Below are 21,185 nucleotides of genomic sequence, written 5' to 3'. Positions count from 1 at the left end.
TCCTTCCACCAATGCTAGAGATGGAATAGGGAGATGTTCCCTTGGGGATGCTCTAAAGTCACTGCTGCCCTAGGTTTTGGCACTTGGGGTAGGGGATGAATCATGGGGCACTAGTTTGGGGCTCACTGTGTGGGTGGATTATGCCTACAACCTCCCTAGGCCCTTTAGACCCAGGGAAAGCAGGGACAGGGAAGGAGGAAAGATGTGCTGGCATTAGGGCTGTGGCTGTGGTGGGGACCTCAGCAGAGCATGGCCCAGCATGTCTGGGGCCTCCCCATCCTGGCCCCACCAGGAGGAACTAAACTTCCCTGCCTGCTGGGGGTAACCAGATGTTGTAACTACCCGGAGCCAGTGTTTCATCCCTGTGAAGAATGACCACTCTGCTTTTTTAGACAACAAACAAAAAACATGACCACTCTGCCTTTTTTTTTTTTTTTTTTTTTTTTTTTTTTTAGACAAGGTACTGCCTGGGAAAACCTACTTTCAAAAAAGAACAAAAATTAAAAATCCGTCCTCATGCCCAGTTCTATGTGATCTGGAAGTTTGACACAGGAGACCCTCTATCCAGGACCCAAAGGGAAAACTGCTTCTTTACAGACAATAGGTATCTTATCTTTCCCTACCCAAACTCCTGGGCACTGATAGATGAGAAAAACAGAGAAATTGAGAGAAATGGGCAGGAGATAGGAAGCAATGGCTCCCCGTCCCATCACCTACGTGCTTTCCCTGCAAGACGCTCAGCTCAGCCTGTGCAGACGGTTAATAAATATTCCTTTAAAAACAAACGAATGAATGAATGAATGGAAACAATGAATGAAGAAATGGAAGAAGGGAAGGAAGGAAAGAAAATGCATGGAATTAATGAATGAAAAAAAGAAGGACGGGGAGAAATGTGAATGGATGGAAGGATGGATGGGTGAATGAATGAATGAATGGGTGAATTAACGCACGAGTGACTCAGGACCGGGTAACCCCTGACTCGGAGCCAACGCAGAAGGCGGGGTAAGGGGGATTCCGGTGGGCGGGGCCTCGGTCCGGAAGCGTCTGTCGGGGGCGGGGCAGGAGGGGAGGGGCGAGAGAGCGCGTCCGACTGGGCAGTCCAGCTGCTCGGAGTAGCCGCTGCCTTGGAACCCGCCAGCGCTCCGAGCCTCGCCCGCGCTTCTCGCCGACCCCTCGGGCCCCCGCAGCCCGGGAAGAACGCCACTCCGGGCCGGGCGCCAGCTCCGCAAGGCGGACCTGCAACCCGGAAAGGCGGCGCGGCGGAGCCCGGAGCCGGATCCTGCTCGGACCTGGCCCCCGTGGGCCGGCACCGCGGGCATGTCGGAGGCGCGCAAGGGGCCGGACGAGACGGATGAGAGCCAGTACGACTCGGGCATCGAGTCTCTGCGTTCTCTGCGCTCCCTGCCCGAGCCCACCCCGGCCCCGGCCTCCGGACCTTCGGACAGTGGCGGCCCCCAGCCTTGGACCCATCCTCTGGGAACAGCCAAGGAGCCACAGGAGAAGGAAGATACAGATGGGGAGCGAGCTGACTCCACCTATGGCTCCTCGTCGCTCACTGAGTCCCTGCCCTTGTTGGGAGGCACGGAGACCGAGGACCCAGCCCCACGCTCTCCGCTCCCCGCAGCGGGAGCGCTGAGCCCTCAGCAGCTGGAAGCACTCACTTACATCTCGGAGGATGGAGACACGTGAGTCTGGGGTCTAAGCTGAGACAGGGACCCCTTCCAATCGATGCCAACTCTGGGCCTGCCAGGAGCCTCAACAGGCCGGGAACCCACTCTGTGAGGATCCCTCAAGACACCCGCGCTGGAAGGGGCCGTCCCCACTCTTCCAAACTCCAGACTTCACTCTTAGCCCACTTTTTAGCTCTGGTGGGGCCCAGACCAGAGGCCCCAGCATCATTTCTCTGCACTCCCTTTGGGAGGTGGGCAGAGCTGGTAGGGCCCTTACCAGACACCTGGAACCCAGCTAGCGGCTCGGAAAGCTACCAATAACCCACCCCTTGGAAGAGAAAATTCCCCTGACCAGTCCAGATTTTTAGGGTTTTTTTTTTTTCCTTGCTGGGGAAGAGGGTAGGTATCCTTGTTTGCTCAATATCTGGGATTCCCAGCCCCTGACCTCAGAATGCCCCGTCTCGGGGAACAAAAGATGCCAGTTACAGGTTGCCAGGAGGGGTCAGGAAGCTAAGGATGGAGGTGCTGGCAGGGTGCAGAGCTGAGGCTAGCCCTGAGGAAGAGGGGTGAGCCAGGCTGGAGCACTCTTGCCCCATCAGACAGACAGGCGGCTGGCTGCCCAGCTTACTTCCTTCTCTGCTGTGAAAGGGGAAGTGAGGGCTGGAGTCAGCTTTACCGGCACCCTCTACCTCCTGAGCCCTCCAAGTCCCCCTCACTGTCCTGTCTGACCCCTTTACTTTACCCTTCCTGCCCCAGGCCCAGGTGGAGCTTGGTGGGGACTGGGCTGGGGGGGGCAGGCAGTTGAAGTAAGAAGTAGTTTGGGTGGGAGGGACTGGCCAGTTGAGGATTTGTCCCTTAGGAAGAAGAAACACTGTCAAGAGAGGGGGTGGCTGGGATTTGTGGATGAGGAGCAGAGTGGAGTGGGCTGGGGTCCCAGACTGGGGATGCTGGAATGAATGGGGGTGGGGAGGGTAAAGGAGGCAGCAGGTGTCTGTCTTGACCTGCTTTTTGGAGGAGATGGGAGGGTCCTAATCCTGGGTGGCCTTTGACAAAGATAGCGTTTGGACCCAGGGAGTGGGAGAGGAATGACCTCAGGCCTTTTTGTATCCCGCCCAGATCACCAACCCTCAGGCCCAGAATCAAGAATTTGGGGGTTCCATGTGGAATACCTCTGGCTGACCTTTGACCTAGGGAGTGGTGACTTCTGGCACTGCCGTCCTTTGTCAGCCTCTCAGCAGAAGCCTTTACCCGGCTCTAGTTAAAGACAGGTGTCGTGTCTAGACTGTGGGGTTAGGGGCAGTGGAGAAGCGGTGTCAGGACTCCCCAGGAGGTCCTTAGAGAGGAGGGGGCACTGTCTTCCCTCAGAGGTGTCTGGCTTATAGGACTTAATGGAAGTGGGGAGAGGAAGTGGGAGGAGGGGAGACGGGGAGAGAGGGAGGTGGCTGCAGGAATGTGACCTAGAGAACAGGCCCTGGCCGAGGGGATTTCCAGAGCGGTTCCTCCCTCCCTCCCTCAGTCACTCTCTCCTGGGCCTCTCCTGCCGCCCCGCCACTGAGCCTGCCCCCCCTTCTGCCTGAGCAGCCCCCTCCCCAGCCCAGACAGGCCTTTACCCAAACTACCCCCCCAAGGCACTTCATGCCCCAAGGCAGCTGTCATGGCCTAGACCTTCCAGCTCTGGCTTTCATTTTCCCCACCTGATGTGGGGAAACCCCAGGACTGGAACTTCCCCTCCCAACTGCCCCCTCCCACCTGAGCAAGAGATTAAGGCTCTTTGGCCCCCAACAAACACACACTTTCTGCACTGCACAGACCTCCCCTTGGAAGTGTCCTCAGAGTCGAGGGCCTCTGGTCAGGCCCCACCCAGTCTGTGCTGTCTGAAGAGTGACCCTCTTGATCCCCCTGTGAAAGGGCAGCAGGACAGGATGCCGCGCTGTCTCCTCTTCCACGAGCTTCTGTGTTCTCTCCGTTGGAATGTGTACCACTGAGTTGCCCCGAGTGGGGGTGACCCCGCTCCTGCCCTTTCAGTCCTCCCTGTTGGGGTTGGCAGACGTGGGGAGCTCAGCCCCGGAAACCACCTCTGTGCTACCCCGGCAGCTTTCAGTTTGGCTTTGAGCTGCAGCCGGCCCGGTGGGGCCCTGGGGCCAGAGGGGAGTGGGGTGTGGGCAGGCTGAACAGGAAGGACCTTGTCCCATCAGCACCCTGCCCACGCTCCCACTCAGCCAAGGCCCCCCTGAAGGCCAGAGATGGGAACTTGGAACTCCCACCCGCCGGATCCTGGCTTCCCTCACCAACCTTCACTTCCTGGCCCAAACTCTCACTTCCTACACCGACCCTATGTGTGTCTTCTTAGAGATTGATGTGTTCTTCCTTCTAACCCCAGGACCCTAGCTCACTGTCTCTGGCCTGAGCCCTAACACTTAAACCCTGTTCCTGGTCTCCCTCTCCCAGGCTGGTCCACTTGGCGGTGATTCACGAGGCCCCAGCCGTGCTGCTCTGTTGCCTGGCTTTGCTGCCCCAGGAGGTCCTGGACATTCAGAACAACCTTTACCAGGTGGGTGGGGGGAGAGGCTGGGCTATGCCCAGATACCTATATCTGCCCCGACAGCCATTCCCAGCAGCCACACGAGGGTACTTGGGCTGCGCACTCAGGAAACCATATCCCAGACCCTGGGACAGAAGCTGATGCTACACGCAAGTAAGACACGCCTCTGCCCACAAGGTGCTGGAGCCTGGGCTAGGGGACTCCTGTCAACCCCTGATTTCATAGCATGGTGACCAGAGTTGTGACCCCAGCTGCTGTGGGACCCAGCGTCTGTGGGGAGCATTAATACAGGAGGCAGCATCTGCATGGAGCCTTAAAAGAGGAGTATGCCAGGTTGAGACTGCCTGCCTGGTGCCTCTGTCTTTCCTCCCTCCCGCCCGTCCTTGTCACTTGGCCCCCAAGGGCAACAGAGGTCTTCCCTGCCCCCAACTGTCCTTTCTCCAGGGGCTGAGGGGACCTCTAAGAAGAGCAGGGCCCCACTTTCCTCACCCTGCCTCCAGAACTGGGGTGGTAGGCAGTGACAGAGGGAAGGGTTTGGTCGCGTTTCCTTGGAAGACCAGGGCCATAGCCTTTATAAGCTGCCCTCAAAAAAGGTGCTGGCAGCTGGTAATTCCTGTGTCCACCCTAGCACGTCCCCAGAGGTGGGAGCATGCTACAGTAGCCCTGGACCCTTTGTGCCTACAGACAGCACTCCATCTGGCTGTACATCTGGACCAGCCGGGTGCAGTTCGGGCCCTGGTGCTGAAGGGGGCCAGTCGGGTGCTACAGGATAGACACGGTGACACGGCCCTGCATGTGGCCTGCCAGCGCCAGCACTTGGCCTGTGCCCGCTGCCTGCTGGAGGGGCGGCCAGAGCCGGGCCGAGGACCACCTCACTCCCTGGACCTCCAGCTGCAAAACTGGCAAGGTATGGGCAGCCTCAGGGCCTGTGGGATGAGGAGGGGACAAGAGATGGACCCCACTGTCAGGAAAAGGAGGTTCATAGCTTATCTGTCAATGCACCTCCAGTTTTAAGTCAGCAGGTACTCAGTACCTTTTTGCTGAAGGAACGAATGAACGAATGAATGAAAACTTGATTTAGAATTTAATGAGAGCCTACTGTGAGCTAAACAGAGAGCTAAACCTTGGCCTCAAGATATTTAGTTTAACAGAGATTAGACGAACTCGTTAATTCATGCAACAAAAATGTACTGGGGGCCTTCTGTGTGCCAGACATTATTCCAGGAGCTGGAGAGCGATTGAGGCAGACACTAAATATAAGAAGTGAGTTCTCTAGTAGGTTACCAAGCTGTAAGTGCTGTGGGAAAAGTAGAGCAGAGTGAGAACTAGAATGTGAGGGATGGGGCGGGTGTGATTTTTAAAGAGAGTGACCAGGGAAACCCTCAAGGAGCAGCAGCCTTTGAGCAGAGACTTGAAGGAGGTGAGGGATGTCACTTTGAATCAAGTTCTGTAGGCGGGGGTGGGGGTGGGGGGAGTGGTTCCACGCCAGAAAGCGGGTAGCAAGAAGGCTAGGGAAGCACAGGGCAGGACAGGGCCCCCCCCCCCCCCCCCCCGCCACCGGGGCGGGTGGGGGGGAGGGGTGGCTGGGGCCTGAGGATCCTGGAGAGCTCTGAAGAAGGTGGCTTTTGGATGGGGCTTCAAGGCAGGTAGAGTTAGAGATGGCGGGGGGGGGGGGGGGGGGGGGGGGGCGGGCGGGGAGAGGGGGAAGGGGGAGGGGAATGTGTGCTGGGGGAGGGCGCACCTATGTGGGGTGTCACTCAGCAACCTGACCCCTGAAGCATGAAAGTTTCAATAACATGACTCTGAAAAGGTGGAAACTTTGAGTTCCTTTCCCCTCAGACTTTTGAGGGGGTTTTTGGGTTTGTGTTTTAACACTCCTGTGATCAGAGGCATTGAGTGGGCAGTGAGTCCCTTGGGGCTGAGGGGTAGGGAGGTCCCTGAAGAGAGGGAGGGAGAGAGTTGGTGGATGCTGATTAGCAGCCCCCACCCTCACCCCATCCCAGGTCTGGCCTGTCTCCACATCGCCACCCTGCAGAGGAACCGGCCACTCATGGAACTGCTGCTGCAGAACGGAGCTGACATTGACACACAGGTGAGAGGGCCAATCAGGGCCCGGCCCAGGGCCTGCCCCACCGCCTGATCCAGCCCCAAGTCCCCTGCCTAGCCGTCAGCAGTGGTGGCACTCACCTCCTTATCCAGGGCCCAGGCCCAGCACGATTCTTCTCGAGGGCCTTGGCTGACATCCTTCTTCTCCTCCAGGAGGGCACCAGTGGGAAAACAGCCCTGCACCTGGCTGTGGAGACCCAGGAGCGGGGTCTGGTGCAGTTCCTGCTCCAGGCTGGCGCACGGGTAGACGCCCGCATGCTCAACGGGTGCACACCCCTGCACCTTGCGGCAGGTCGGGGCCTCAGCAGCATCTCATCCACTCTGTGCGAGGCAGGTGCCGACTCCCTGCTGCGGAACGTGGAAGACGAGACTCCCCAGGACCTGGCTGAGGATGTAAGAGGCATAGGCTCAGCTCTGCTCTCCAGGACCTCCCGCACCTAGAGCAGAGACAGGCACCATAATGGCTGAAAGGGCCAAAGAGTCAGGATCCCCGGGGGTAATCCACGACTCTGCCACTCACCAACTGTGGGACCTTGGGCAAGCCTCTGCCCCTCTGTTTTTTTAGTTGGTCAAGACCAGGGAGCCCAAACTTGGACTCTAACAGGAGCCCTGCAGCTACAGTGGATCGGTGAGACAGGATAGGTGTAAGGCAAGGTGACGGGGCCTGTGAGAGACCAGAGTCAATGCCCAAGGGTCACTCTGCTCAGCTTCAGCAGATAGTTGCAGAGGAAGAATGTGGGCCCAGTGTTGCCAGGTCTTGGAATTTTTTGAGGAAAGATGGAACCTAGATTTCCTGTAGTGTCTTTCCCATTTTAAAATGTTCAAAGTAAAAAATACTCTGGGGCTCCTGGCTGGCTCAGTCAGTAGAGCATACAACTCTTGATCTCAGGGTTGTGGGTTCAAGCCCCACACTGGGCCTTCAGCTTACTTAAAAAAATATTCAAAATGTTTCCTAAGTACCCCCCGCGCCCCTGCCCCCCACCCCCCACCAAAAAATTAAAAAAAAAAAAAAACAAAACCAGACACATGGGCTAGATCACCTCCAGGGTGGGAGCTCTGATATTCTGATATCTTAGAGAGTCAGGGCTTGCCTAAGGCTTCAGGGCTCTGCCTAGCCCAGAGGGGCTGCTGTGTTGGGGATTAGTGGGAAGATTTGTTCCCCAATGTCCTTGAGTTGTCATTTGGTGGAGGAAAAATGGTCCAATCTGTCTCCCCAGCTCCCTTCCTCCACTGCCGCTTTTTCCCCACGGGCCCTGATTTTGCTTCTCTCCATTCTCTTTCTCAGCCCTTGGCTCTTTTGCCCTTTGATGACCTGAAGATCTCTGGGAAGCCACTGCTGTGTGCCGACTGAAGCCAGGGCAGAGTCTGGGGCCCCGGAGACTCCACCTCTTCACATCCGGAAGCCGGAGCTACAGCTGCTGAAGTCTGGGCCCTGACAATGTGCCCTTCTGGTGTCCTGGGGACTGCTGAGGCCACAGCCTGGGGCCAGTACAGTCCTGAGCGGAGAGGAGGGATCACAAGTGAGAGAAGGCAAGTCTGGAAGGAAGACTTTCCCAGGTGGATGGAGATTCTTGAAGACTCCCAAAGCCCCAGGTATCCTGGGCAAAGCCTGTTTGCCTCCAGAAGATGCCAGGGGCTCTTGTTTCTACCCACGTTGGGTCAGCCTGAAACTGCCAATCAGTAGGAAGACATGGACTCTCCTGAGTGAGGAGAGAAACTGAAATCAGCAAGCAGGACCCTGAGGGGTTCCATCTCACTGCTGTTGAGGACTCTTAAAAACACTGTTGTGTAAAGACTTCACACAGAAGGCCCTGAACTGACCCTCTGGGGAAGGGGAAGTTTCCATAACATGACACTAAAACAGCAGAGACCTTTATAAAGATCCCCCCCCCCCCACAGTTGTTTTGCGCACTTGCATGTCTGCGTGCATTGGGGATTTTTAGATAGGCCTGCCTTGTGACCTTATGGTAGAGACAGAGAGAAGGAAATTGCCACTTGAACGGGGTAGGACTCTGCTAGGTAGGGAGTGCGTGTTGGGGGGGAGGGGGTACCATTCTCAGGCCTCTCTGTCCAGCACAAACCCTTGCCCTGAATGAGAAGACCCCCCCCCCCCCCGGGTGGGAGGCATCACCACTGCCCTGGAGGTGGCCATCTGGAGGACCCTGGAGAGAAAGGCCAGCCTGTAGAGGGTGGCTTTGTGTGTTTTCCCTTTCACTCCACACACGTTTGAAGTCCCTGTGAGGTGAATATGGCCAATATGGATACAGGGGGATAAACCAACGACACAATCTCTGGCCACTTGGATCTTACGGTCTAGTGAGTGAGACAGCCATTAAGATCACAAACGCCCAAATAAATATGTAATTACAAGCTGCAGTGGATTCTGTGAAGGGGGAAAAAAAGAGTGGGAAGGTGAACACGAGTTAGTGGAGGGCCACACTTTGGGCGGTCAGGGGAGGTCTGTGAGGCCTGTCATCTCCACCTGGACACGAGGACGAGTAAGGGATGTGGGGAGAGCGTTCAGGCGAAGGCCTTTGGTGAATTAGAGGAACGGAGAGCAGGCCAGTGGGACTCTGCAGAAGGTGGGTGAGTGGGCGAGGTAGACGGGCCAGGTCATGCCGAGCCTGAAGGTCTTGGGGAGTTGGGACAGAACTGCAGCCCACTGGGGAAAGGAAGGAGGTATCTTCCCGTCAGAAAACGGGGAAGGGGTGGCGCAAGAGGAAGTGCTTGGGACGCACAACGTCAATGTCCCTGTCCCAAGAGGGCAGGGGCACCACTACCTCCCGGGTTGGTTGTGTGGACTTAGGGCGACGACGAAGCGCGGTGCGGGTGTACGGCCTGGGGGCTCCCCGCCCTGGGCGGCCCAGCTCCCGGATACCGGGCCGCGTCTCCCTCCGGGCCGCGCGGGGGCGCTGTGGCCCGCCGGCGGCCCGGGGCGCTGCCTGGTCGCGGCGGGGGGCGGAGGGGCGGCCGCGGGGAGGGAGGCGGGAAGAGCGCGGCACTTCCGCTAGCCGCTCGCTCGCCGGCCGCTCCTGGAGGCGGCAGCGGGAGCGGAGGGAGCGCGCGGCCCGGGGACCGCATTCCCCGGCCCCCCTCCGCCCCACGCGGCCCGGACCATGGACGCCAGGTGGGGGGGCTAGGGGAGCGGCGGGCCCACGTGACCGAGCCCCCGGGCCACGTGACTGCCGCTGCTGGGCACGGAGGGGCCGGGTGGGGTCCCAGCTGCCCGGCTGCAGGCCCGCATAGCGGAGCCCGGGGCCGGCGGGGAGGGGGGGGGGGGGCGCGGCGTGGACTGGACTTGTCCTCCTTGCGAGGGTCCCGGAGTGTCGGGCGGAGGAGTTGGGAACCCTGGCGCTCCGGGATCCTGGAGGGCGGGGTGGGAGGAGGGGGCGCCGCCTGTAGCCCGAACGGCCGGCCAGCGCTGGAGGGAACAGAGGGAACCTGTGTGGCCAGAGGGGCGGGTCCGCCCCCGAGGAGGGAGGGAGCCCCGCCTGGCCCGCGCCGGCCCCCCCCCCCCCCCCCAGGAGAGAGAGAGGCTCTTTGTCCGGGCTGGGCTGCAGCTGAGGGGGGCGGGGAGACTCCGGGCCCTTCTCCAGGGTAGTCCCCTCTGGAGGGCCGAGTGGATGAGGAACGGCACCCTAATCCTTACGTCCGCTGTCCCCGCAGGTGGTGGGCAGTGGTGGTGCTGGCTGCGCTCCCCTCCCTGGGGGCAGGTGGGGAGACCCCCGAAGCCCCTCCAGAGTCATGGACGCAGCTGTGGTTTTTCCGCTTTTTGGTGAATGCTGCTGGCTATGCCAGCTTTATGGTACCTGGCTACCTGCTGGTGCAGTACTTCAAGCGGAAGAACTACCTGGAGACAGGTGTGTGTGCCGAAAGGGTGGGGAAGCGTGCCAGGTCCCTGTTACGAGTGCTGACCAGCAGTCCAGATTGGGATGTGGCTTGGGAAGGGAGGGAGGGATGCCTGCAGGCCTGACAGCAGGGCCGCTGGCTGCTCTGGGCAAGAGGAGGTGCTGGGGAGAATACTGGCTCTTGACCTTGTGCGCCTGTTTTTTTAGGCAGGGGTCTCTGCTTTCCCCTGGTGAAAACTTGTGTGTTTGGCCATGAGCCCAAGGCGTCTGACGAGGTTCCTCTGGCTTCCCGGACCGAGCCGGCAGAGACCACTCCCACTTGGCAGGCCCTGAAGCTGCTCTTCTGTGCCGCGGGGCTCCAGGTAGGTAGGCAGGCTCTGCCTCTCTTCCTGGGTTGGGCCCCAGGACAGGTACGGTGCGGAACCAAAGTTTTCACCCTGCCAGCCCCCGCGGTTTGCTGGCTGTGTGAACATGGCCCCCTCTTCCAGGGGGCGCATAGTACCACCATCTTAGAGGTGGTCGGGATAACCACTGTCTTGTCTTTCCCCCTGCCTCTTGCCCTCTTGTGTGATTTCTCCCGTGTCGGTACTACCCTTCCCGCTGCAGTGATGTCTCATATACTGCTAACCCCCTGATCAAAGTTTGGGGAAGCCACGCAGCCCTCCCCCCACTACTGCATGTGACAGGGAGCGAAGACACGGAGTTCTTGGCACTTTGGAGCGGGCACTACTAGCCCTACACGTGCCGCACAGGTGTCCAGTCTTATTCCCCGAATCCACTGAGGATAGACAGGAGGATACATGGGATGGAGTCTGCTTTAACGTACCCTCCTGTGGGGCAGACAGGGTCTGGGCATGCCTAAAGCCTCTGTCATCGTTTCACACACACTCGAACCTTCCGAGGTGAATCCAGGCTTTGGAGGGGAGAGGAAACTTCTGGTTATTACAGAGGGACCAACATACGTATGCTGTCCTTTGAATCACCTAGACCTTTTCTGAGGAAGAGGGAGGTCGAAATCTTTCGGGCCACCTTCTCCTCCTCTTACCTTCTCGGTCCTCGTTCCTCCCCGCCCCTCCCTCCAGGTGTCCTACCTGACTTGGGGAGTGCTGCAGGAGAGAGTGATGACCCGCAGCTATGGGGCTACTGCCACCTCGCCAGGTGAGCGCTTCACAGACTCCCAGTTCCTGGTGCTGATGAACCGGGTGCTGGCCCTGCTGGTGGCTGGCCTCTGCTGCATCCTCTGTAAGCAGCCCCGGCATGGGGCACCCATGTACCGGTACTCCTTTGCCAGCCTGTCAAACGTGCTCAGCAGCTGGTGTCAGTACGAAGCTCTCAAATTCGTCAGCTTTCCCACCCAGGTGCTGGCCAAGGCCTCTAAGGTGATCCCTGTCATGCTGATGGGAAAGCTGGTGTCTCGGCGCAGCTACGAACACTGGGAATACCTGACGGCCGGCCTCATCTCCATCGGGGTCAGCATGTTCCTGCTGTCCAGCGGACCGGAGCCCCGCAGCTCCCCGGCCACCACCCTGTCCGGCCTCATCCTGCTGGCAGGCTACATCGCCTTTGACAGCTTCACCTCAAACTGGCAGGATGCCCTGTTTGCCTATAAGATGTCTTCGGTGCAGATGATGTTTGGGGTCAATTTCTTCTCCTGCCTCTTCACGGTGGGCTCCCTGCTAGAGCAGGGGGCTCTCCTGGAGGGGACCCGCTTCATGGGGCGACACAGTGAATTTGCTGCGCATGCCCTTCTGCTCTCAGTCTGCTCTGCATGCGGCCAGCTCTTCATCTTCTACACCATCGGGCAGTTCGGGGCCGCCGTCTTCACCATCATCATGACCCTCCGCCAGGCCTTCGCCATCCTCCTCTCCTGCCTCCTCTACGGCCACACAGTCACTGTGGTGGGGGGTCTGGGGGTGGCTGTGGTCTTTGCTGCCCTCCTCCTCAGAGTCTATGCCCGGGGCCGACTAAAGCAACGGGGAAAGAAGGCTGTGCCTGTCGAGTCACCTGTGCAGAAAGTTTGAGGGGCCTGAGAGATGAAGTCCAACAAGAACCTCACCATACCAGTTTTCCTCTCCTACTGTAACTTTTGAGGCCGCTGGCTCAAGGTCAGAATGCAGGCTTTTAGTATCACAAACCAGCTCTGCAGGTTGGGGTTGAGTCCAGGAGTCAGCCTTCCCCTTTGCCTTAAGTCACCCGTCCTACAGTAGGGATTCTTCTGAGCCCCAAGGTGGAGGACCTTCCTCAGTGGGTGGGAGGGGCTTGCTGAGAAGGCAGAAGCACCTTCTAAGGCCCCTCTCAAAATTCCCTGAAGTCTTGCCCTGTGGGCTCTGCCACCAACACACCTGTGCTTGTCCCCTCCCTTGAATGGCCCACCCGTGCAGACTCCCTCCCAGAGACCTATGGAACTTACTCTGGTGAGAAAAGCACAAGTGTTGTAGGCTCCAAGTGCTGCTTTCCCGGGAGTCCCTGAAAGACGGTGCTGTGCTGGGGGAGAAGGACAGGAGGGCCCTACCCAGCACCACCACCCTCTGCTCCTGGATCCCCAGGCTCTGCTCCAAGAGCCCATTGCAGGTTTTGGTACTTTGGAAATGTTAACTTTTTGCTCTAATTTTATTTTATTAAATTAAATTGCTGCAATGGTCTGGAGTCCCGTGTTTTCGTTGACTGAAGTATGTGCTTTAGGAAGGGGACAGAGTATTACATGCTGGTTTGTGGCCACCCTTTAGAGTCAATGTTGGGGGACTTCAGAACTGCTAGATGGTTACAAGTGACTTTAGCTTTCAATGTACCAGAGTAACCGATCACCAGGATGAAAGTACAACTTGGAATAGGAAAGCAAAGGAGACTCAAAAGGCACCAGATCCACTTTACAAGGGAAAGCAGAACTGTATAAAACTGTATTTTCTTTATTTTGCATACTTTAACTTCAGAACAAAATAAACAAAAAACCACAGTACACATCCAAACCCCTCGTCAAATATAGGAAGGGATAGGCCTGAGGCCCTTGTATCCTGCCTCAGACAAAGACAGGAGGGGGAAAAAAAAACAAAACACTAGACATCAGCAGAAGGAACCAGGTGAACTGAGGCCACTCAGGGCTGCTGGGAAGCCATGGGGACACTATACAGAGGGCACAGGTCTGCAGGTAGAAACTAATCTACTTCTTCCATGCGGGACGCATCCTCATCACCCTCAAGGGGAGGGATCTCATCAGGAACAGCAGCACTGGGTTCCTCTGCAGTTACTTCATCTTCGTCAATACCTGTTAGGTAGGAAAGAACGCCACGTGAATGTCAATCTGAATACCATGAAGTCAAATCTGTCCCTCAGAGGCTAGTTTACCCAACTCCTAGCCACACTCTGGTGTAACAAAGATACTCACCCAGGCCTAGCTTGATCATGCGGTAGATTCGGTTGGAGTGGGTCTGGGGATCCTCCAGTGAGAAGCCAGAAGACAGCAGTGCAGTTTCAAACAGGAGCACCACCAGGTCCTTGACAGCCTTGTCATTCTTGTCCGCCTCTGCCTTCTGCCGTAGTGTCTCCACAATGGGGTGGTCAGGATTAATCTCCAGGTGCTTTTTGGCCATCATATAACCCATTGTAGAGTTGTCCCGAAGTGCCTGGGCTTTCATGATCCGCTCCATGTTGGCCGTCCAGCCGTAGGTGCTCGTCACAATGCAGCAGGGTGAAGACACTAGCCTGTTTGAGATGGTCACCTGTGGATAATGACAAAAACTTATGTTTACGTTAAATCTGATTACCATTTCCAAGCTAAGGTGATGGTATGTTAAGTTCTATTCTCAGAAGAAACACTTCGTCGTTCCCAAATATTTATAAAAATACCAACCTTAAACCTGCCTGGTAAAAGCAGTGAAAGGGGAAAGAAGCTCTGCACAAATTAGGCGACCGAAAACTACTAATTGTGTAGCACCACAAGATTCTGAGGCAAACAGCTCTAAAGCATTTACAAACTACATCCTAGTCCCAGAACTGCTTACCTTCTCAACCTTCTTATCCAGTATTTCTTTCATAAGTTTGCAGAGGTTCTCAAACTTGGCCTTGCTCTCTTCCATTTTCTTTTTCTCCTCTTCATCCTCAGGTAGCTCCAGGCCCTCCTTGGTAACGGAGACGAGACTCTTCCCATCAAACTCCTTGAGCTGCTGCACGCAGTACTCATCGATAGGCTCAGTCATATACACTACCTCGAAGCCCCGCTTCCGCACCCGCTCCACAAAAGCGGAGTTGGCAACCTGCTCTTTGCTCTCGCCTGCAGGGTTGAGAGAGACTCAGGGATCAGAATGCCGCCTACCAGTTCCCAGGTATTCCCAAATGTCCTCCCTATTTCCTTATACCCCCATGAGGCTTTGATCAGACCCAGGCTCCAACATACCAGTGATGTAATAGATGGACTTCTGGGTCTCCTTCATGCGAGAGACATACTCCGAAAGAGAAGTCATCTCATCTCCAGACTGGGAGGTGTGATAACGCAGCAGCTCAGAAAGACGGCGACGATTAGTGGAGTCCTCATGGATTCCAAGCTTCAAAGGTGGAAAGAAAACGATCTTACTTGTAAATAATCTGTTACTCTCTAGGTGAATGAAAAAACCCATCCATCTTAATTAAGTAAGCATTTGCTGCTTCCGTACCTTCAGGTTTTTAGAGAATGCCTCATAGAATTTCTTATAGTTCTCCTTGTCTTCTGCCAGTTCAGAGAAGAGCTCAAGGCACTTCTTTACGATGTTTTTGCGAATGACCTTCAAGATTTTGCTCTGCTGGAGCATTTCTCGGGAAATGTTTAGGGGCAAGTCCTCAGAGTCCACCACACCACGGATGAAATCTGCAATCAGGGAGAAAATGGGAATTAACGTAGACAGGGTCATCTAAGTTCAACAGGATCCACTTTTTTTTTTTTTTTCCAAAAAAAAAACAACAAAAAAAAACACCTCCATTTCCTGAGAGCACTATAGGATTTTACCCAACCAACTACATTCGGCCAAAAGGACACTCACTGAGATACTCCGGTATCAACTCATCACAGCTGTCCATGATAAACACACGGCGCACATAGAGCTTAATGTTGTTCTTTTTCTTCTTGTTCTCAAAAAGGTCAAAAGGAGCCCGACGGGGGATGAACAGCAATGCCCTGAATTCCAGCTGACCTTCCACAGAGAAGTGCTGAAAGAAATTCAAAGTAAGCCAGTAGTATATTTCAAGATACACCTTTAAGTCCCAACATCACATCATTCATTGAATTGTCTGGAACAGAGATCTTCCCTAAGCACTGATGACAGAACAGACATCACAGGACCTCTTTTGAAAAAATTAAACTCCTATGCCCCAAACTGATCCACAATGGTACTGCTATGTATAATCCTGGGCTTAATGAGTTAACAGTCCTATCAGGAACCTGCCGCAGAGACAAAGTGATGTCACTGAGATGTCCTTTCTTTACCCTAAAAGGGTCATCAACAAGTGAAAGGACATGGATCCATGGCATTCAGTTCCCACCACCAAACAGTTGGGCAAGTTCCATGGTCTACTACCAGCAACCCCGTTCTGCCTGCTCCTCCTATTCAATCAACATGCAAGGCTTCTCACCTTGACTGCCAAGTGGTCTTCCCAGTCATTCGTAAGGCTCTTGTAAAACTCTCCATATTCCTCCTGGGTGATGTCGTCAGGGTTTCTGGTCCAAATGGGCTTGGTCTTGTTCAGTTCTTCCTGATCAATGTATTTCTCCTTAATCTTCTTTGTTTTCTTCTTCTTGTCCTTCCCACTATCATCCTCCTCATCTGAGCCCACGTCTTCAATCTTGGGCTTCTCCTCATCATCTTTATCTTCCTCTTCTTTCTCACCTTTCTCCTCCTCTGCCTCATCATCACTGATTTCTTTCTCTCGTTCCTTCTCCAGCTGAAAGTACAAAAGACAGTAGTTCCAGACTTCAGAAACCAAAACCGGGGACTTTGGAACTCTCCGAAAGAGCAGGCATACACGTGAGGAGTACCAGTCCATACTCACATAAAGAGTGATGGGATAGCCTATGAACTGTGAGTGCTTCTTCACCACTTCTTTGACACGTCTCTCCTCTAAGTATTCTGTCTGGTCTTCTTTAAGATGGAGGATCACTTTGGTGCCCCGGCCAATGGGCTCACCTAGGAGTTAATCACAGAGTATAAAAAATGAAGCTAAATGCAGACCTGTCATCAACGACTCCACAGGTAACACCCTCAAGATCTCCATTACAGGTTTCCCCAGAATTCTAACCCAGACAACCTAATAGGAAAGCCGTCTTACCATGGTCTGCACGTACAGTGAAGGAGCCCCCAGCAGAAGACTCCCAGGCATACTGCTCATCATCGTTGTGCTTTGTGATAACAACCACTTTCTCTGCCACCAGATAAGCAGAATAAAAGCCAACACCAAATTGTCCAATCATGGAGATGTCTGCACCAGCCTGCCAGAAAATTTTACAAACAAGTTTAAAACAAATCAGCAAACCAAACGTCCACAAAAATGGATGGCGTGCACCTAACTGAAATACCACATACCTGGAGAGCCTCCATGAATGCTTTAGTGCCCGACTTGGCAATGGTCCCCAAATTATTTATGAGATCGGCTTTGGTCATGCCAATGCCTGTGTCCACTAGAGTCAGAGTGCGTTCCTGGGGGTTGGGGATGATGTCAATTTTGAGCTCTTTACCACTGTCCAACTTGGAAGGGTCTGTCAGGCTCTCATACCGAATCTTGTCCAAGGCCTGAAAACACAAATCTCATTTTTACAATTCTGCTTCCTAAAAGCCCAGCTCTTCGTCCAAAAGAAAACTACTTTTTATTCCCAAATAGCATCAATTTTGATTACCCACTCCCAAACTTGGCGTGTAAGAGCCACATACAGTTGGGGCACCTGACTCTTGATTTTGGCTCAGGTCATGATCTCAGTTTGTGGGTTCAAGCCCCGTGTGTTGGGCTCCATGCTGACCGCTCAGAGCCTGCTTGGGATTCTCCCTCTCTCTGCCCCTCCCTCACTCTCAAAATAAAACTTAGAACACAAAAAGAACCATTTACAGTTACAATAGCCCATCTATCCACAAAAACGTTTTTAGAATAGCAGCCCCACAAAATACCAAACCGCCCTTCTCTCTCTTCCGGAGTGCTGAAAACAAAAACCACAAATGAAGCTGCCCACAGCACTCACATCAGAAGCGTTACTGATCAACTCCCGAAGGAAAATTTCCTTGTTGGAATAAAAGGTATTGATGATGAGGGACATGAGTTGGGCAATTTCTGCCTGGAAGGCAAATGTCTCCACCTCCTCCTCTCCATGGTGCACTTCCTCAGGCATCTAAAATGAGAACAATCAAGAATTAGAAAAGAACCAGATGGCTCCACATTTAACACTTCAAGTTCACCCCGGTCACAGCGAAGACTCAAAGAGACTTAGTCCAAGCGGTTTTAATCCAGGTAATGAACATATTCCTCAAAAACCGTAGCGCCTTTTCTTTAAAGACTTCTCTTAGTGGGAATCCAACTTAGAAAGAAAAATAAGAAGCTGCTTCAACACAATACACAAGATCAAGCTTTTTGAAAAGGTATTTTGAAACCAAACTGCTCTTAACTGATCCGTGGGACCCCAAACCTCAGCATCACCTGGTAGGCTGTTCAAAATACAGATACTGGGCCCAACCCAGGAATAGGAATAACAACTCCAGGTAATCCAAACTCAGGTGAAGGAGAAAACCACCTACTACGCTTCCACCACCTTTTTTGTTACAAAATCCAATAGCCCAAGATGAGCGATTTCATGTTAAATGGCCAGTAATCCGGAATTGGCTCTCTTCAATTGAGAATCTCCCACATCAAAAGCTCACGTGGGATTGCTGCCTCACAGGATAGAAGATAACCCGAGAGACCGGTGAATACCCGCCCAAGACGCTAAGACAAAGAACGGATAAAGCACCCCTCAACACGTGTGGCCACAATATAGAACGAAACCAAACACAACTAAGATGGTGGCCGTAGACGACTGGGCAGACCCTCGTCACTGCCGGACATGCGTTGGCCAGGGCCACGCGAGGAGGGGGCGCCACCGCGCAGCCTCCCTTCGCCCCAGCATCCGGGCACCAGGGCGGGGCGCCGGGCTCCAGAAGCTTCCAGAACAATCTCAGCTCTCTGGGAGGGGCGGGGGAGGAAAGGGCCCATGAATCTTCCAGAGCCTGCCCCCTCCTCTCCCCTCCCCCTCACCGGGACTGCAGAAAAGCTCTGGAAAGAAAGAACGGCAGGCCAGAGCCGGCCGTAATCGTTCCTTGCCGAAGAACCTCACATAAAGGGATAGAAAGCCCTGGAAAAATGCGTCCCACAGAAGAGATGGCAAAGCCAGGCCAGCACCAGGCTGTGCTGAGTCACGTCCAGCGCGCACACCCACCACCCTTGGGGACCCTCCGGCGCCCCGTAGCCGCGTCCGGAAGTGGAGGGGCAAACATGGCAGCGTCCCGGGCCGGCGCGGACACCACGTGCAGCTGCCCACTACCCCAAGCCCACTCCGCGGCCCGCCTCCCCCCACGGCTAGTTGCCGTCTGAGGGAAACCCCGCACCAAAGCACGGATGAAAAAACTAGCCCAACTCTCGAGAGCCCTGTCCCATCCACACCCCCCAAAAATTCTGAGTTGACCTATCCCAAGACCGCTCCAACACGACAAAATCTAGGCTTTGAAAAGGAAACGATGGACGAAAGCAACACGTAAGGACAATCCAATCAGAAACACCTGAAAAAAACCAATGACCTTACCTTCAAGGAGAAGAGCTGTAAGCACGACAGACCACGGTGAGCAGGGACTAAGTCCGGCTCAAAATCCGCAACAAGGCTGCGCGGGGGTGACTCAAGAGAGCGGCTGTTCGCCCCCAGTGGCCCTATATACGGCGAAGCACAGACGAGCTGCCCGTCCCCGAATCCCTCCGCCTTAAAGGAGGATGCGGGTCAGCCCGGCACCTGCCGCTGCCCGCCCACCTTGACGTCATGGTCCAAAATAGGGGAGGGGGCGGGGAAGGGCGGAAGCAACCGGTCTCAGTCTCCGCCCTGAGAGCACGCGCAAGTACCGCTTTTCGTGGCCGCATCGCCGCACTGCCAAGGCTCGACCACCGTCCAAGAACTAGAGATTGAGAATGCTCACATGACATAAACGAGGGATCTAGTTGCAAGGATCCCACTGACCTCCCTATAAACCTCTAATACGGGCGCCTCCACACATAAGTGTCCTGGCCAAGAGGAACACCAAAAAACGTGGATAGAAAGGCCAACCACTCCGACCTCGACTCCCAGGTTCGACTTCCTTGCTAGAATCTGCCCTACACATGCCTACAGCCCAATAAGGGAAAAGGGCTTTCCTTAGGGACAGTGCAGAATTCGAGATCTAACTTCACGCAGCCCCGGGAGCCCGGTCCTCCCTCGGGAGGAGAAAGAGCCAGAGCTTTGCAGCGGGGCGTGGCTCCTGGTGGGGGGGAAGGGCGCCGGCTCGGGCTAGCAGTGGGACTCTTTGCCCGCGCCCGGCGGAAGGAGCGACGACGGCGGTACTGCGATTACTTCCAGCAGTTTCCAGACCCGCCTTGGCGGTACCGCCCCCACCCCGCCCCTTTCCTCCAGGCTCCGCCCCGCCCTCTGCGGCCTGGTCCTGTCTCTGCAGCTGCTTGTGTTACCCCCTAGGAATCGGCCGGGGTCCCCGGGGAGCTGGGGGTGGGCTGTCCCAATCCTATTTACCGTCTAAAGCCGCTGGCGGGACCCTATTATCCACCTGCCAGGCCCAGCTAGCTCGGCACTCCCTCGGGAGTGGGATGGAGCAAAAAGGGAGTGATTGACCTTCCCCCAATCCCTTCCCCATCAATCACATAGCACAGGGCTGTTGGGGCGGCTGTGCTGACGCGCCTTCAGCGAGCGGAGACTGGGGACGACTTGGCCACCGGGGGGACCCTCCCCCACTCCTGCAGTCGCCCACGTGTGTAGAACACAGAGACATGCGTCTCCCCAGCGTGAGCATATCGAGCTGTTTTCTCAATCTGGTTTCGTTTTTGGCCCTCTTCGCTCCTGCAGCTGCCAGACCGGAGGAGCAGAGGGTCTCCAGGGACCCCTGCAGGGTGGCAGGGACTCCTGGAGGGCGCTTGAAGACGCTTCCCAGAGAGCAGCCCGTTGAAGGCTGCCAGAAATTGTTCCTCTTCAGATGTGGCGCCAGAGCTCCCAAGCCGTTAGCCTGCCCAGGGAGCTGTGGGACGCCATACTTCGCTTGGCTCTACCCCTTTTGTGTGCCCTTCAGATGGAAAGCTGTCCTTGTCTATCCAAGGCCTCATCTTGGAATCCTGTTGGGCCCACAGCCCCTCCGGAAGAGAATGGCCACTTCCTGCTCTGTGACATTGTAGGTGTCCATCAACTGCTTTCTTGGCCCACTGTGTCCGCCACTGGAATGCTGGGGAGGGGTTCCTCCCCTACCTCACCCCCACCCCCAGCCCCACAGCCCTCCCTCATCAGCCCTGGTGCCCCAGCTTCCTTCCTTTGTATTTTCTTTATGTGTTGAATTCCGAAGAATAAAGGATCCTTGCTTTCCTCATCCTTGCCCCAGGCTTAGCACCACCCCAATTGTATTTTTCCTTGCTCTTCTTTCCTTCCTTGTGGTGTGTGAGAAGCCGGTGGCTGGGAGAAGTTAATGGGTTTGGGAAGGGGTGTGGGTGCTGCTCCCAGAAATGCCCCAGGATTCTCTGTTCCTGATCTAAATCTCAAACCAAGAGCGTCTTCCCTCAATATACCTTCTTTTCCTCTGGGCAGAAGGGCTCTAGCTAATGAAACATCTCCCTAGTTGACAAAAGGCATTCACACCATTTCACCATCCTGTGAAGAGGTAAAAGCGAGTCTCCACATTCTGTGAACTGGGGAAGCAAGGCTTCAATGAGGACAGTGAGCTCAGAGCCTTTGTTGCACTAACCCTTGCTCCCTGCTCCAGGAATGGAGTGGGGATGCTGTCTCCCCTACCAGGACCCAAG

At 55.3% G+C, this 21,185-nt stretch overlaps 3 protein-coding genes across 6 annotated transcripts; 2 read left to right on the top strand and 1 right to left on the bottom strand.

Moving 5' to 3' along the window:
- The first annotated feature begins 1,063 nt into the window (after positions 1 to 1,063).
- Positions 1,064 to 8,688, top strand: NFKBIE (NFKB inhibitor epsilon). Its single transcript, XM_045498415.1, has 6 exons — positions 1,064 to 1,685; positions 4,119 to 4,221; positions 4,897 to 5,119; positions 6,216 to 6,304; positions 6,472 to 6,711; positions 7,604 to 8,688. The coding sequence occupies exons 1-6, from the start codon at positions 1,318 to 1,320 to the stop codon at positions 7,667 to 7,669; spliced, it is 1,089 nt and encodes a 362-aa protein (XP_045354371.1). The 5' UTR covers positions 1,064 to 1,317; the 3' UTR covers positions 7,670 to 8,688.
- Positions 8,689 to 9,282: 594 nt separating this feature from the next.
- On the top strand, positions 9,283 to 12,803 carry SLC35B2 (solute carrier family 35 member B2). Of its 3 annotated transcripts, XM_045498413.1 has the most exons (4): positions 9,283 to 9,445; positions 9,985 to 10,178; positions 10,374 to 10,528; positions 11,249 to 12,803. In XM_045498413.1, exons 1-4 carry the CDS (start codon positions 9,435 to 9,437, stop codon positions 12,185 to 12,187), a joined length of 1,299 nt encoding a protein of 432 aa, XP_045354369.1. In that variant the 5' UTR covers positions 9,283 to 9,434; the 3' UTR covers positions 12,188 to 12,803. The 3 variants fall into 3 exon arrangements, with proteins under 3 accessions (XP_045354369.1, XP_045354367.1, XP_045354370.1); XM_045498411.1 differs by lacking the exon at positions 9,985 to 10,178 and having other exon boundaries at positions 9,310 to 9,445; XM_045498414.1 differs by lacking the exons at positions 9,283 to 9,445; positions 10,374 to 10,528 and having other exon boundaries at positions 10,098 to 10,178.
- A 249-nt stretch (positions 12,804 to 13,052) lies between these two features.
- On the bottom strand, positions 13,053 to 19,127 carry HSP90AB1 (heat shock protein 90 alpha family class B member 1). 2 transcript variants are annotated; one of them, XM_045498409.1, is made up of 12 exons: positions 18,949 to 19,127; positions 17,359 to 17,505; positions 16,712 to 16,918; positions 16,458 to 16,617; positions 16,182 to 16,315; positions 15,765 to 16,073; positions 15,176 to 15,341; positions 14,813 to 15,003; positions 14,557 to 14,704; positions 14,165 to 14,433; positions 13,549 to 13,882; positions 13,053 to 13,428 (listed from the first exon to the last, which is right to left on the bottom strand). In XM_045498409.1, exons 2-12 carry the CDS (start codon positions 17,503 to 17,505, stop codon positions 13,319 to 13,321), a joined length of 2,175 nt encoding a protein of 724 aa, XP_045354365.1. In that variant the 5' UTR covers positions 18,949 to 19,127; the 3' UTR covers positions 13,053 to 13,318. The 2 variants fall into 2 exon arrangements, with proteins under 2 accessions (XP_045354365.1, XP_045354366.1); XM_045498410.1 differs by lacking the exon at positions 18,949 to 19,127 and adding an exon at positions 18,405 to 18,587.
- Positions 19,128 to 21,185: the final 2,058 nt, after the last annotated feature.

Source organism: Leopardus geoffroyi, chromosome B2 (genome assembly GCF_018350155.1).
Source record: "Leopardus geoffroyi isolate Oge1 chromosome B2, O.geoffroyi_Oge1_pat1.0, whole genome shotgun sequence".
NCBI classification, from domain to species: Eukaryota; Metazoa; Chordata; class Mammalia; order Carnivora; family Felidae; genus Leopardus; species Leopardus geoffroyi.
This window is presented reverse-complemented; position numbering and strand designations above follow the sequence as displayed.

Bases quoted from the DNA above. Each gene is read 5' to 3' on its own strand.
- HSP90AB1 (XM_045498409.1), bottom strand. From the start codon at position 17,505: ATGCCTGAGGAAGTGCACCATGGAGAGGAGGAGGTGGAGACATTTGCC. The intron at 16,919-17,358 runs GTGAGTGCTGTG...TTGTGTTTTCAG, and splicing joins TGATCAGTAACGCTTCTGAT to GCCTTGGACAAGATTCGGTA. The intron at 13,883-14,164 runs GTAAGCAGTTCT...CATTATCCACAG, and splicing joins TGGATAAGAAGGTTGAGAAG to GTGACCATCTCAAACAGGCT.
- SLC35B2 (XM_045498413.1), top strand. The intron at 10,179-10,373 runs GTGTGTGTGCCG...CTGTTTTTTTAG, and splicing joins GAAGAACTACCTGGAGACAG to GCAGGGGTCTCTGCTTTCCC. The intron at 10,529-11,248 runs GTAGGTAGGCAG...CCCTCCCTCCAG, and splicing joins TCTGTGCCGCGGGGCTCCAG to GTGTCCTACCTGACTTGGGG.
- NFKBIE (XM_045498415.1), top strand. From the start codon at position 1,318: ATGTCGGAGGCGCGCAAGGGGCCGGACGAGACGGATGAGAGCCAGTAC. The intron at 4,222-4,896 runs GTGGGTGGGGGG...TTGTGCCTACAG, and splicing joins TTCAGAACAACCTTTACCAG to ACAGCACTCCATCTGGCTGT. The intron at 6,305-6,471 runs GTGAGAGGGCCA...CTTCTCCTCCAG, and splicing joins GAGCTGACATTGACACACAG to GAGGGCACCAGTGGGAAAAC.